At 34.2% G+C, this 13,840-nt stretch overlaps 3 protein-coding genes across 4 annotated transcripts; 1 reads left to right on the top strand and 2 right to left on the bottom strand.

The window, feature by feature from the left end:
• Window positions 1-1,648: 1,648 nt before the first annotated feature.
• LOC140864885 (uncharacterized) lies at window positions 1,649-2,876 on the bottom strand. Its single transcript, XM_073269285.1, has 2 exons — window positions 2,594-2,876; window positions 1,649-2,170 (listed from the first exon to the last, which is right to left on the bottom strand). The coding sequence occupies exons 1-2, from the start codon at window positions 2,856-2,858 to the stop codon at window positions 1,896-1,898; spliced, it is 540 nt and encodes a 179-aa protein (XP_073125386.1). The 5' UTR covers window positions 2,859-2,876; the 3' UTR covers window positions 1,649-1,895.
• A 1,108-nt stretch (window positions 2,877-3,984) lies between these two features.
• LOC140866849 (uncharacterized) lies at window positions 3,985-6,141 on the bottom strand. Its single transcript, XM_073271906.1, has 4 exons — window positions 6,065-6,141; window positions 5,778-5,972; window positions 5,238-5,325; window positions 3,985-4,315 (listed from the first exon to the last, which is right to left on the bottom strand). The coding sequence occupies exons 2-3, from the start codon at window positions 5,958-5,960 to the stop codon at window positions 5,269-5,271; spliced, it is 240 nt and encodes a 79-aa protein (XP_073128007.1). The 5' UTR covers window positions 5,961-5,972; window positions 6,065-6,141; the 3' UTR covers window positions 3,985-4,315; window positions 5,238-5,268.
• A 1,394-nt stretch (window positions 6,142-7,535) lies between these two features.
• Window positions 7,536-12,595, top strand: LOC140863664 (ADP-ribosylation factor GTPase-activating protein AGD5-like). Of its 2 annotated transcripts, none has more exons than XM_073267254.1 (11): window positions 7,536-7,827; window positions 8,262-8,320; window positions 8,557-8,647; window positions 9,029-9,083; window positions 9,177-9,267; window positions 9,372-9,591; window positions 9,955-10,150; window positions 10,362-10,540; window positions 10,801-11,007; window positions 11,092-11,150; window positions 12,195-12,595. In XM_073267254.1, the coding sequence occupies exons 1-11, from the start codon at window positions 7,777-7,779 to the stop codon at window positions 12,349-12,351; spliced, it is 1,365 nt and encodes a 454-aa protein (XP_073123355.1). In that variant the 5' UTR covers window positions 7,536-7,776; the 3' UTR covers window positions 12,352-12,595. The 2 variants fall into 2 exon arrangements, with proteins under 2 accessions (XP_073123355.1, XP_073123356.1); XM_073267255.1 differs by lacking the exon at window positions 7,536-7,827 and adding an exon at window positions 7,834-8,200.
• The last annotated feature ends 1,245 nt before the right edge of the window (window positions 12,596-13,840 follow it).

Below are 13,840 nucleotides of genomic sequence, written 5' to 3'. Positions count from 1 at the left end.
GTGCATTCATTGCACATTAGTGAGACCGTCTCACTAGAGAACATTATCTTACACGTAGAAGTCACAAGGGTAGGAAGTCCACACTCACAATAAAAAACGGAACATAGAAAAGGAAGTAGAAATTACAAGGTCTTAAATAAAATATCATGCACAAACGGTGTAGAATCAAGTATAAGTTCTAAATAGCAACACAAGCATCCCAATTATGAGTTTTCTACCGTCTTCTTTCTCTTGTTACTTTGAGAGCCATCAAATCATCAAAGAGTCGTGCACCACAGAATTCCGTCGACATAAATACTCTGATCACATCTTCTGAGGTATCCTTTGTGGCCAAATTTAAATGGTATCACTCGCTAGAGATTGTTTCTTTAATTGACGGTTTACCACCTTTCCTTTGTGATGATGCATGGAGTTTTCCAGAGTCAAGATTCTCGTTTTTGACGTCATTGAGAGCGTGTTGGTTATAACATTAGAAACCGCAACTTGACCTGCAAATAGAAACATCGATACCTTTACGCATCTCTCCTAATACAACAGCCAAAAAAAAAATTGAACAGCGAAATTACCATCAAATTTGATATGCCCCAGCCTTTTCCCTTTCTATCTTCAATGTGAATATTTGAACAGAAAAATGTTTGTTGTGTTTAAATGTACATATTCAAAAATATAATTCTAAAGACATTCTTTAATAGAAGATGCTCCACTACAAATTTGATTCGTGAATTCCTATGAAAAATATATATACAATCAGATAAAGGAGAATCACCTAAAAGACATGCATAGTTGGAATCTAACATCCGAGCATTTAAATTCTCTGTGAATAAACAACAAACATATGGTGGAGTTGGTTAGGACTTCCTTTTACTTTTAAACAGGTGCCTGATTGGTTTTTCGGATAGGATTTTCCTGCAAGAAAATCTGGAAGAAGAAAAAAAAAAGCCGAAGAAATATTCATTTTATAATTTTTACACATATTAGAGATAGGAGTAGAATTGTTACAACTTACAACTGTATGCCAAGCGACTTTTGCATTGAGGATTGTGAAATACAAAACCAATGGTGGATCTGAAAATTAGTCAAACAATTCGTGTGGATTTGCATTAAGGATTTTGAAATATAAAACCAGACATTACCTCCTTCTTTACTTCCATATCTAAGTTACTCTGCCTCAAAGGCAATAATTTATTAATTTATATCATTGCATTGCGTTTCTCATCTACAGAACCAAAAGATTGTGCAATTAGCATTAGATCGAATAGTCTGGCATTCGGGCTGCTTTCTTCCTAAGCATATTGCCATAACCGTAGATTGAGCGATCTAGAGTTGATGTTTATTGTTGTGATTCAGCCAACAATGCATCATGCACTTGGTGGAATAATTGTGCAGCACACAAAGGCTTCTTACAATGATCTAAGATTCAGCAGTGCACGTTTTCATGTTGTAAACGATGAAGAGATACTATGACAAAATCAATGTATCACATATTTTCTCTTTGCACAGAGACAAGGAAGTAACTCTATTTCCACCTGATGAATAATCCATGCCATCTTATCGGGGCTCTCTATATTACACAAGGTATACTTGTATCAATCATTTGTGTCTTTTGACGTACAAAGTTTATGCTTATGCATTATGTACACCAGTAAAATGGGGCCAAAATGTACCTTTAACGAGCAAAATTATACATGTAAGTCACTAATAATCATAGTGAAGGAAGTAGAGATATCAAAAGGTGACATATCATACGCAAACAGTCGTTAAAATTATACATGTAAATCACCAATAATCATAGTGAAGGAAGTAGAGATATCAAAAGGTGACATATCATACGCAAACGGTGTAGAATCTGAGCATAAGTTCTTAAGAGCGACACAAGCATCCCAGTTATGAGTTTTCTACCCTGTCTTCTTCCCTCTTGTCACTTTGGGAACCATCAAATCATCCAAAAATCGTGTAGCACAGAATTCTGTCATCATAAAGACTCTGATCACGTCTTCCGGGGTTTCCTTGGTGGCTAACTTCAAAGGGTATCCCTCGTGAAAGACAATTTCTTTAATCGAGGGTGTAACGACTTTCTCTAGTGATGATGCTTGGAGTTTTTCAGCTCTAAGATTCTCCTTTTTTACGTCATTGAGCGTGCTGGTTAAAATCTTAGAAACTGCAACTCCACCTACAAATAGAAACATGGGTTTTACATACATGTCCTAATACAACAGCCACAAATTTATTTATTTATTTTTTTTCAAAAAAACAAAGACAGAGTGGAGCCTTTTCCCTTTCTTCATTTGATTTGAATATTTTAGCAGAAAAATGAGTTCAACGTACCAAGTTCGTATGGGATTTTGCACAATCTAAGCTACCGACAGTTAAAATTTATTGTGTAATAATTTAATTCTAAAGACATTCTTCTTTGAACAGACGATGTTCCACCACATAAATTTGACTGGTGAATTCTTATGAAAAATTAGATAGGAAATTTAACTAAAAGACATGCGCACAGTTGGAATCTAAAATCCGAGGAGTTAAACTCTGTGTACACAAACAACAAACTTGAGCACTGACAAACTTTTAAAAAAAATATGGAAGCAATTACCAGGGATCAATTTGTAGCCTTCCTGGAGAGCATAATGGGCAGTGTGTTTAGCGAATTTGGAGGCATAGAGGCCGATGGTTTTATTTTCCGGCATCCATTGGGTGACGCCGTGGAAACCATTTGAACGGACGGCCTGATCGATCCTGGTGCAGGCGGCGGAGCCAAGATCATAAGAGGCTCTGGTTGCGTTCTTCAGCGGCGTCAGATCAGGCACGTTTCGTTTCACCGCTTCAGTTGTAGATCCGATTACCTCCCAAATTCCCATTTCGATGCAAACACACACTGCACTCCATCAATATTCGGTTTGATTCGATTTATTTACATATAAGTACAAGAGCGGTTTTTTTTAAAAATAAAATTTTATGTTTTTGGCTCAATATAGTTAAATGACCATCTAAAGATTAACTTGATATGATATCGCGGAATTCAGATATTATTTATATTATATATAATAGTTGAGCACCTTAGAATGAGGACATCAACTTTTTTTTTTTCAAAATTGCCTTTTACATATATATATACTATATATAATAGTTGAGCACCGGACAACAACTTTTTTTTTTTTCAAAATTGCCCTTTACACTATATATATTTTATATATAATAGTTGAGCACCTTAGAGTGAGGACACCAACTTTTTTTCCAAAATTGCCTTTTACACTATATGAATAAATAAATTTGATTTTATTTTTATATATTTCTATATTTTTTTCTCAATTAACTATTATAAATAAGATAAAATGATAACATTTAAATTTATTTTTATATTATTTTAAAAATGAAAATAATAATAATTTAAAAAAATATTGAAAAAAATAATATTTATTTATAACATATAATACTAAATATATTACATGATTTTATATGCATTGCAGTGTGTGTGCGATTATGCTAGTATAAATTATTATTTGATTAGAGATACAAAGTAAAAATTGAAGCAAAAAATAAATAATTTTTCTAGTTTATACGGCTAGAAAGCTTGTATATTCAGCAATAACTTTTTATATATATCGAAATTAAATTATATGGAGAGTTGGACGGTGATTGTTGTTTTATCCCAACATCCGCTTGGATTAATTAATGGATTTGGAACTAGTCATTTCAATTAATTTCAATTTATTTGGATCAACAAATATCCAAATAAATTTCAAATCCACTTTTCATCAAGTTAGCACAAATTTTAATCATAACTGTGGTTAATTTTAAATACATCCAAAATGTCATCTAAAATGAATTCATCAAACACTCTTTCAAATCAATTTCATTGATCTAAACACAACCTAAATTTGACAAAAAGGGTTTCCTAAAATGTCAACCTTGATCGGTTATCTTTTAAAACCAAAACGTTCCGCAGATTCGAACTGAATAGTCTGTTATATAGGCGGTCGGACAGGAACGAAACATAAGCATGTACTAAAAAAACACGAAGAAATTTTCATGTTACATTTTTTTACACATTTTAGCCTCCAATAACACATGCTACCGAGACATAGGAGCAGAATTGTTACAACTGAACAGCAAGCAAATTTTTTTCATACCACAAGCCTGAAACTCTCCACAACTATACCATATGTACATGTACATTTGAGCATCATGAAGCAAAGGTCACTCACTAGCTTTCCCATGTCTTGAAATATTACACTGTTCCAATTTTTGAGATCCATGCCACTGTTAAATATCCTGGAGCGAAGCCAACTTGGGTATCAGACAAACCTCTTGAACACTATAAAACAAAGAATATGTATATTACGAGTCTTCACCAGAGCCACTGAATCGCTACAACTAAGGAAACTCTAACCAAATTTCTTTCTTGAATCACAATTCCAGATAATCGTGATGAATTGCATAAGCAAGCATGAAAATATGAAAGAAAAGCATTTGATGTCAAACTTCTCATGCGTTGCTGGTATCTAGACTGTGATCCTACTAGAGGAACAGTAGGATGGCGAGACTTGACATCCATGATTAGAATCACCAACCTCACCAGAATTTCGATCAGCATGTGTTTCAAATATTGGTGACTTTCTCCCAAAATGGCATGGAAAAATCGAGTCTCCAGAATAGAAACATACCCATAAAGTTCATGTCTATCTAATAAAGTGACAAGGATCAACACTCATATGGAATCAGAACACAGTAATCACTGTATAAATGTGGGACCATCGAAGATTTGAAATCATGTATCCTCTAGCGGGTTGAACTTTTAAATTTTCTAATCAGCAGTCATGCACCACAAAGTTGGTCCCTCCTAAGGCCATAACAAGCTCATGGTTCGAATAATGCCAACAAGCTGGTGTAGACAAAGGGATCCAACATCATGATAACCATAGTAAATTGCACTTGCATATTGAATGAATAGCTCACAGTATACATTTAGAATGTTGAAGGAAAATGTTTTTCAGGGCATTTTGAATTGGTTCTTTTTCTACTCTCTGTTAAAAAAGGTTATTGGCTAGATTTCAAACCTGGAAGTTGAAGAACAAACATCGGAAAGCTAAGTTAGAAAATTTCCATGAGAAGTCAAAACAGGTAGAAAATAGCAAATATACCGATGAAAGCATTATAAATGCAACCATTTAAAATAATTAAGTCAATAGAACTCAAGATAAGAGCTAAAACGGCTAAATAAATGTAATTCAGATAACCTGGTATTGCACAACACGAAAAAAGATCACTCTAAATCTGAAGTCCTGCGAAAAGCAACTCCAACTCTTCATCCTGTGATGTGGTTCTCTGCCAACAAAGAAAGAATAAGACATTAAATAAGCATAAACCAGAGATCTAAAATGTCACCTACCACCCAGCCAAGGAAAGCTTATTTATTGTAGATGATTTATCTATGCTTGTTTTCCAACAAGAGATTTGAACACACCATCCCACAACTACCATCACTAGGTGCAGACACGGACAGCTTATCTAGTTATTTTCACTATTCAATCAATCAACGGAAGTTTTTTCTGGTTCTCTCTAGTTAACACAGTTCATGAAATTGTTTTTCATTATTTAGTATATCAAAGAATGGTTAAGCAGGGGTATCTGTAACTCCATTAGGAAACATTATTTTTATTTTTCCAAAAGCTGCTCGCTTTTCATTTCATAAAAACATCAACAATCTATAGCAAGTAAAAAGATATAATCACACGAGGCAATCATGATTGAACAATGATCGATCATGGCGCACACACCTGCAGAGATATAAGATTCAGTATCTTGTGCAAAACCCTCAAACGATGGGCGGCGTAGCTGCTATTAGCCGGCAGAGTGCTCATCCTCTTCATCTCTTCACGAACTGCGGCACTCTTCTCGTGATTCCCTATCTGCTTCTTAGTGATCTCCAACCCGAACCCAACCCTCCCTGATTCCATCATGGACAATGCGACCTACACAAACCCATCAAGAATTAGTTGTCTATCTTTACAAATAAAAATCAAACGAATTGATTAAGGAATGAAAAGCCCTAATTTAACGTTACCAAGCAGAGCTTCGTATCGTATCGTATCTTCTTCTGATCTTCTCCAAGCCTGCGCGAGAGAACGGATAAAGGAAATATTTGCCGCTTCCAGGGTTCTAGTCTTTTGAAAGCAACCAATCAAAGCCTAGTAATTTAATGCACGTCAAGCCCAATACGGCCCATTAAAAAATTCTAACCAATCGGCCCATGTGATCGTTCGTAGTTGAGCCTCGGGGCAATATTTTATAATTTCTATTGAGTATAAATACATTATAATTATTTCCATAATACTTGAATCTTGAATAAAAAAAAATAATACTTTCATATCCCAATTCCAAAAAATAAAAAATCAATGAAATATAAGCTCATGCCATTATTGTAAGGTAGATATTATTATTATTATTATTAAGTTTCTTTTGTTCTAAAATTCTTTAGAATATTTGTTACATAAATTATTTTTCAAGTTTACTTTGTTAGGGCATTATAATTGTCAATAACTGAACCACAACATTTGATAAGTTGTAAAGTATTTAAAAAAAATAGTTATATCATTGCGATCAACTATAATTTTAGATAAAACAAAAAGAATTCGATTTGACATATTTAAATCAGGTCGTGATAAAACTATTTGAAAAACAAAATTAATAATTAAGAGCTGGTTTCGACGGATAATGAACATTTAATTAAGGATCAAATATATGTATTTTAGAAAAAAAGTATTATTTGGTGAAAATTTTATTTTATATATAAAAAATTTTTTAAAAGGACAAAAACCAAAATGTATTTTGGAATATGGACTCCTAATTCAATTATTAAAATTTTCAAAAGAATTCAAAAAATTTGAACCAAAGTTCTGATCCTATATGTTGTTTATGTTACTAGAATTTTAAATTCTCACCGATCTTCCACTTCCATGACAAAAAACAGGCAAGTTTCTTGGCTCTAATAGAGTGGTTGCTGACTTATGGATTATATCCCTATTAAATTAAAAAAAAATGATTATCACTAAAGAATCTTAAAATAATTTCGTCAACTAGTGTTATATACCCGTCAATCAACATCCATTAATGTCTATTGACCAAACTCCGAACTCGGTTGCCCGATTCAATAAGTATATATCTAGGCGCATGCTTATCAAAATTTTAAAACTTTAAAAATCAATTTTTTTTTTACATAATATTATGATATGTATTTAGTATTATAAATCTACTCGATCTACATGTAGAATAAAAAATAATATTTTTTATATATAAATAATAATTTGTTCATAGAACGATTAAATAAAATATCAATTTTACAAAATCAAATAATGAGATGAACTCATACGACGATGTATTTTTATAAATCACACATTTTGTGTTAAAATTCGTGTTAATAAAACTTAAAAGTAGTCTAATCATATACAATTATTTTGTTTAAGCGGCCTTTCCATTCATATGGCGCCGTCCATATATGTCACACGTGAGAGTGGATGATGTTTCGTCAACGACTCCACCTCACACGCACTTGGCCTAGAAAAAAAAAAAATAAAGAGAGAGAAATTGTGAGAAGGGAGAAAAGGCAGTTGGTATTCTCCATTTCTCCTCTCTTTCTCCAGCAAATTCTTGGCACCGGTGATTGAATCGGACAATCCTTGGTGGGAGGAAGAGGGGAGAGGAAAAGATCGAATCGAGGTCGTCCAATTCCTGTTCGACTTGTTTCTTTCTATTTTTGGTTTGGAAGTAATCAGCGCCATGAATGAGAAAGCGAGTGTCTCCAAGGAGCTCAATGTCAAGCACCGAAAGGTCCTGATTTTGTTTTCGGATTTACGGTTTTCTCTTACGATTGTTGTACTATCAATGTTATTTGCCCTAGCCTGATTGTTGAAAGATTCCGTTTCTTAGTGCCTGGCCTATTTACCGTAATCGCATGTTACATGTTTGATGGAAGTTGATGCTATAAAATATGGCTTGTTTTTTGAGATTGTTGAATGATTTGATCTGGTATTTTGTAGCTGCGACTGGTGATAGTTCTGTGGCAAAGATTCATCTGTAATTGTATTTGGCTTGTCTCAATTTATTTTGCTCCTCGTACTTATGTTGTTATGTTGTTGATAGATTTATTTCGATGAGGATTGGTTTACCTTTCCCCCAAAGCACTTGGATTTCTAGCTTAGCGGTGAGTGGTGACGTCCCTAGGTTCTTGTTATGCCTTTTGATTATATTGATCTTCTTATCAGGTTTTGGAAGGACTTCTTAAATTGCCAGAGAACAGGGAATGTGCTGATTGCAAAACCAAGTGCGTATTTCTAATATATTAAATGTGTTTGTATCATCTTTAAAAGTAAATAAAAATACTATGCTGATTAAAAATTATGCATTGTGGTGTAATCTATGGTTATAATACATATTTTTTTTCATGAATTAAGTTCAAGTGTTATTATTATTATTATTATTATTATTATTATTATTATTATTATTATTATTATTATTATTATTATTTTGTCTTAATGTGCATTTTATTCTGAAATCCAGAGGTCCTCGATGGGCAAGTGTGAACTTAGGTGTTTTCATATGCATGCAATGCTCTGGGATCCACAGAAGTCTTGGAGTGCACATCTCCAAGGTAACACTGACTTAATTTCTATGGTGTCTTTAGAGTAGCTGATTGACAGTGGCTGTTCTTTATAGATCTGTTCGGATGTAGAAATATATTTTTTGGTTCTAAACTTCAGCTCTTGTATTGATGTTATCTGAAATTGGACAGAGCATCTTGATATTTAAATGTTTTGAATCGAATCTCTTTCCAACTTATGACGGTATCGTGTCTAGCAGTTGACTATTTCTGTTTGAAGTTACATTTGGTTTCAAAAGTTTTTGGACCCGGTGGTAATGTTTTTCAATATCTTTGTCCTTTTTGTACTTCCTTTTATGACTTTTGACTAGCAATTGAATGGTGGCCAACTATCATGTCTCTCATTGTTGGATCATTTTCATATTCTTGTAGGTGAGATCTGCTACACTTGACACATGGCTTCCTGAACAGGTTTCATTTATTCAATGTAATAATTTCAGAACTTTGAATGTTTAGTTTGATATTAATTTGATATTTAGAAAATATCATGTTAATTAAATATTTCTTCTCATAAACATAGCCATGGGAAACGAGAAGGCAAACAGCTACTGGGAAGCAGAGCTGCCCCCAAATTATGACAGAGTTGGGATTGAAAATTTTATTCGAGCGAAGTATGAGCCACTTTTTTCAAGGACATCTTTCACACACTTTTTCCACATGTCTGATTCTATGAACTGGTTTTTTAGATAATAATTTCCTTTCTCAAATTATTAAGGTATGAAGAAAAGAGATGGATATCCAAAGACGGCAAGCCAAAGTCACCGCCTAGGAGAATAGAAGAAAAATCTTCGTTGCAGCAGCAAAGACCAAGTGATAGAAGTGGCTATGGGCATGTCAGCCATTCTGGGAACTTAGCCGATAGAAGGAAACAAGTTCCAGCGCCTGTTACTAAAGAAAATATTGCTGCTCCTAGAACTCCTAAAGGACCAGAACAAGTATGTCAAGTTTCATTCTTATTTGACCTTTTAGTTAACCCGTGTCGTCTTAAAAGTTTGACCACTTATCTTTTTGCATATACACGATGCTATTGATAAAGATTTATTTCATGTCGCCCTATTCTTATACTTCCGATGCCTACTTAATTAGATGCGTTTTTTTCAATTGAAGATGCAATTTGTTGTCAAATCTGGGAAATAAATTTGATATGCATTGTAAGCATTGAGTAATTTATTAACCATGAACAGTGCAGGAGATGATTTATGAAAAGCTAGTGCTACTCTCTCTAGAGTATATTATATTGTTAGGATGAAAATGCAAACTTTAGACCCTTATTTTTCTGTCTAAATTTTTATATGCAGATCGCTCCATCTCATGTGGCTGAACAAGTGATTCAGAAAACGGAACCAGCTGAACCTACAAAGCATGTTACAGAAACTGTTTCTCCCCCTAAAGTTGATTATGCTACTGATCTTTTCAATATGCTTTCACTGGATGGTTCCGTTGAAAATTCTGCGGGGGTATCTACGGATGATAATACGTGGGCTGGATTTCAATGTATGCGTGATTTCTCTCATTCTCTAATTTTATTCTGTCAGCTTATTGTTTGTTTCCTTTCGAGAAGATGTTAAAGGTACCAAGAGTTCAGTTTCTCTCTCTCTCTCTCTCTCTCTCTCTCTGATCATAGTTCAATTTCAATTTTTGAGTTTTGAAAATTTGGTGCCTAGACATGGTTCTTCTGTAAGTGAAATCTGACAACTTGCAACAGCTGCTGCATCATCAACAACAGCAGAAAAGACCATCCAAACAAAACTTGATGATAACAAGACCCAATCCCCGTCCGGAATTGAAGATCTTTTTACAGGTTCGCCATCAATCATTCCTGGTTTAGTGCCAGGGAAACCTCAAAAAGATGCCAAAACAGATATAATGTCTCTTTTTGATCAGGTATGTTTTGTGCTAGAGAAGTGTCATTAACCTTTCCCTACCCCCAGTTAAGTGCTATGTGTTAACGGTTATTAACTCCCAAAAGCACCAACAGTTATTATTACTTGAAACGAAATTGATTAAGTCCATACATTATTATATCTGCAAGGATGTGATTGTTCAAATTAGCAAATTTTTAGACTCACTATAAATGTGCTTTTAGTCCTGCCCTGGAGTTTAAAAGAAAATCATTCAAATCGTATTTGTTTTCCATTTTGCAGTCAAATATAGTTTCACCATTTTCTGTCCACCAGCAGCAACTTGCTGTACTAGCTCAGCAACAGTCTCTTCTAATGGCTGCTGCAGCCAATGCTTCTGGTGGAATGCCAAAATCTACTGCTGGTTTGCAACCTGCATTGAATGGATCCAACTTTCCCAACCAAAGTTGGCCAAACATTGGCTATCATTTACCTGGAATGATGATGCAGGTATATTAGAGTTGTAGATGGTACACTTGTCGTCGAATGATGAAAATTTGCATTCATATTCTGCTTTTTCTGCTTCTGAAACAGATGGGGAATGCAGGAGCCACTCATTTGGTTGGTAACTCTTTTACTCCCCCAATATCCAGGTATACGCTTATCAATGTAGTGCGATATTTTACACTTAATTTAATCTTAGTGTGTGGTGGGTAATTAAGTGTTGAAGAACCTGAATTGGCTCCAGTTCATGAGCATTTAATGCTCTTTTTTGCTTTCTTGCAGACGATATGTTTTAGTTGTTTTGGTTTTGCAGTTAATCCATATAATTATGAAATTAAAGTATTCATCTTTGCGATGTTCATTTGTTCCTTTCCATGTTTTTGTTGGAGCAATGTTGTGGTATAACATTTTTCATTTTGTTGCTTTCTCATTGGATGCTCTCTAATGGGCCGAGTTAACCATGTGCGACTTGCTTGGCCAAAAGTGGTCTTAAAGCTGATGCTCATGTTCCCCAACAGGCCAACTCTTTTGCTATGTATGATAATAAAAGAAATTTACTGGTATATAGCAAAAACTTTTCATCTGCAAACTAGTACCTGAGGAGCAGTTCGAAAATTATTGCTCTTGTAGCAGAATAGGAACGGAGTAGTATTATACTATTGTTTGATTTTTAATTATAATAGACTTCATATACTACTAGAGCCTCTGTCATCATTTACAGGGGGACCAGCATGATCTAATTCTTGATGATGGCTGATTTTATATTATATTAGAGTCAGAATAGATAAAATTCGAAATTCTGCTGCTTATAATTTATTTGACATTACTTACCAACACAGCCTCAGGTATATGCAGGACCACATGCAAATTTTGACCTCTTGATGGAGGTTTTTTTTTTCATCTCACGGAGCATAATTTTTGTTGTTAATAGTTGGACATGTAAATACATCAACACTGTCCATATTTTACTGATTTTCCCCTCACTCAATTCCATATGACTCAAACAGGCAATAGCTGCTCTGCTGTTTGAGGTAGTCGGTTGTTTTGTCAGCTTCCTGCTATCGCAGCAAAAATAAAACATAGTTTGTACACTCTATCTAGCAATTTTCAAAGCTTGTCTGGGTTATTACGTGGTAATTCACTTGCATTACTGTAGAATGTTATTAACATTTACCAACACAAATTTATTTCAGCACATATCCCGTGGGACTTGGTGCTTCTAACAATCGCAGTACACCCGTTAGAGCAAGCAACCAGACCACACCCCCAGTTTCATCTGGACCTTCGTCCCAATCAGCGAAAGAGTACGATTTTTCCTCTTTAACTCAAGGGTTTTTCTCAAAACATTAAATGGTACGTTCTACTGCCGTGTCATATTCACCTGCCACAAACCATTTGGGGATTTTTCATCTCCTGCATTTGTGATTTGTAAACTACCCGTAGTGGATTGTATTTTCTTGTAGGGATGTGGGTGAGAGCTTAGTTTAGCTTGAGATATTCTTTGTCAGAGAGCAACTCTACTCTTCATTTCATTTTGATGAATTTTTGTTGTAAAGGGAACACAGTTTTTCATATTTAGTCGCTGATTTGCACATGGATTTGCTGACTGGTAGCAGCGACAACCCTGTCAAATTTTATGGATATTTTTTTAAGATAGATCTTTGATATTTTTCCAGAAGTCGATAAATTGCTCTCGACAAATTTAACTTGACTAGATATGCAAGTATCGCATTCTATTTTCTTATTACGATCATGTCGTGGTGTTGCACGCACGAGCCAAGTTCACATCCCAATCAACTCCTCAGTTACTTGTGTATTTTGTTGTGGACAGCGCATAGATTTGTCTCAATTTTTCAATACCTAAAATAGCACGATATCTACTAATAAATAATAATAGTAGAGGAAGGACACATGTTCAGAAGTAGGTAAAATAATTATTATCTAATGAAATTGTTCTATTACCAAATGTATTAGGGAAATATATATATTAGCAGTGCTTGTCATTTTGTCATTGGTTTGACGGCGGCCGCAAGAAGATTTCGACTTGCGTGACCAATTTTCGGATAAAATGTTTTCTTTAGTCAAACCTAGCTCGAGAACATATTAATTTTTTTGTGACAGGTAGCATGCCAAGAAAAATATGAAAAATCTGGCGATGGAAGCGAGAACGTATATGTTATAAAGGGTTGAAATGCAAGATCTATAAAATGTATGGATATATCCAAAATTTGAGACAAAGATTCTATCATGACCCTTTTAAGCAAACACTAATTAAGCCATAACAATCAAACAATAAATCCATAAACGGAACGCAATTACGTCAGTAATTTTGCTTTGCATATTTGCGCGCATCCTGCATTTTGAACTTGTGTTTTTATGTAATTTTTTTGCATAATAATTTTAATAAATATTTTTAAATTTGTACCGAGAAACATTTTAATTAATAATTATTTTTAAATTTGAGCAAGTACTATCGTACACATGTTTTAGAAGCACGAGCATTGGTTATTGCGGTAGGGCCGAGACAGCAAACGGCCACATTACATACATATATATCCGTTGAAAAAGGTAATCATCTTGTTCATTACTTAATCTAAAGAATCTTAATATTTAATCTTAATATTTAATCTCAATTTTAATCTTAATCTTGCTTTTCCACTCATTATCCATGTGCAGTCCCATGTTTTAAAAACTTACATACCTCTCGTGAGTTGTGGGATATTCCGACACTTCTTTAAGTATTGGATCTAATAAATTTACCTACGCACATAATTTACCTACGCACATGCAAATACAAAATTATGGTTGATAGATTAATGTATAATGTTAGGTATGAGAG

Source organism: Henckelia pumila, chromosome 4 (assembly GCF_033568475.1).
Source record: "Henckelia pumila isolate YLH828 chromosome 4, ASM3356847v2, whole genome shotgun sequence".
NCBI lineage: Eukaryota > Viridiplantae > Streptophyta > Magnoliopsida > Lamiales > Gesneriaceae > Henckelia > Henckelia pumila.
Note: the sequence above shows the minus strand (reverse complement) of the source record. Positions and strands in the feature narration are given on the sequence as shown.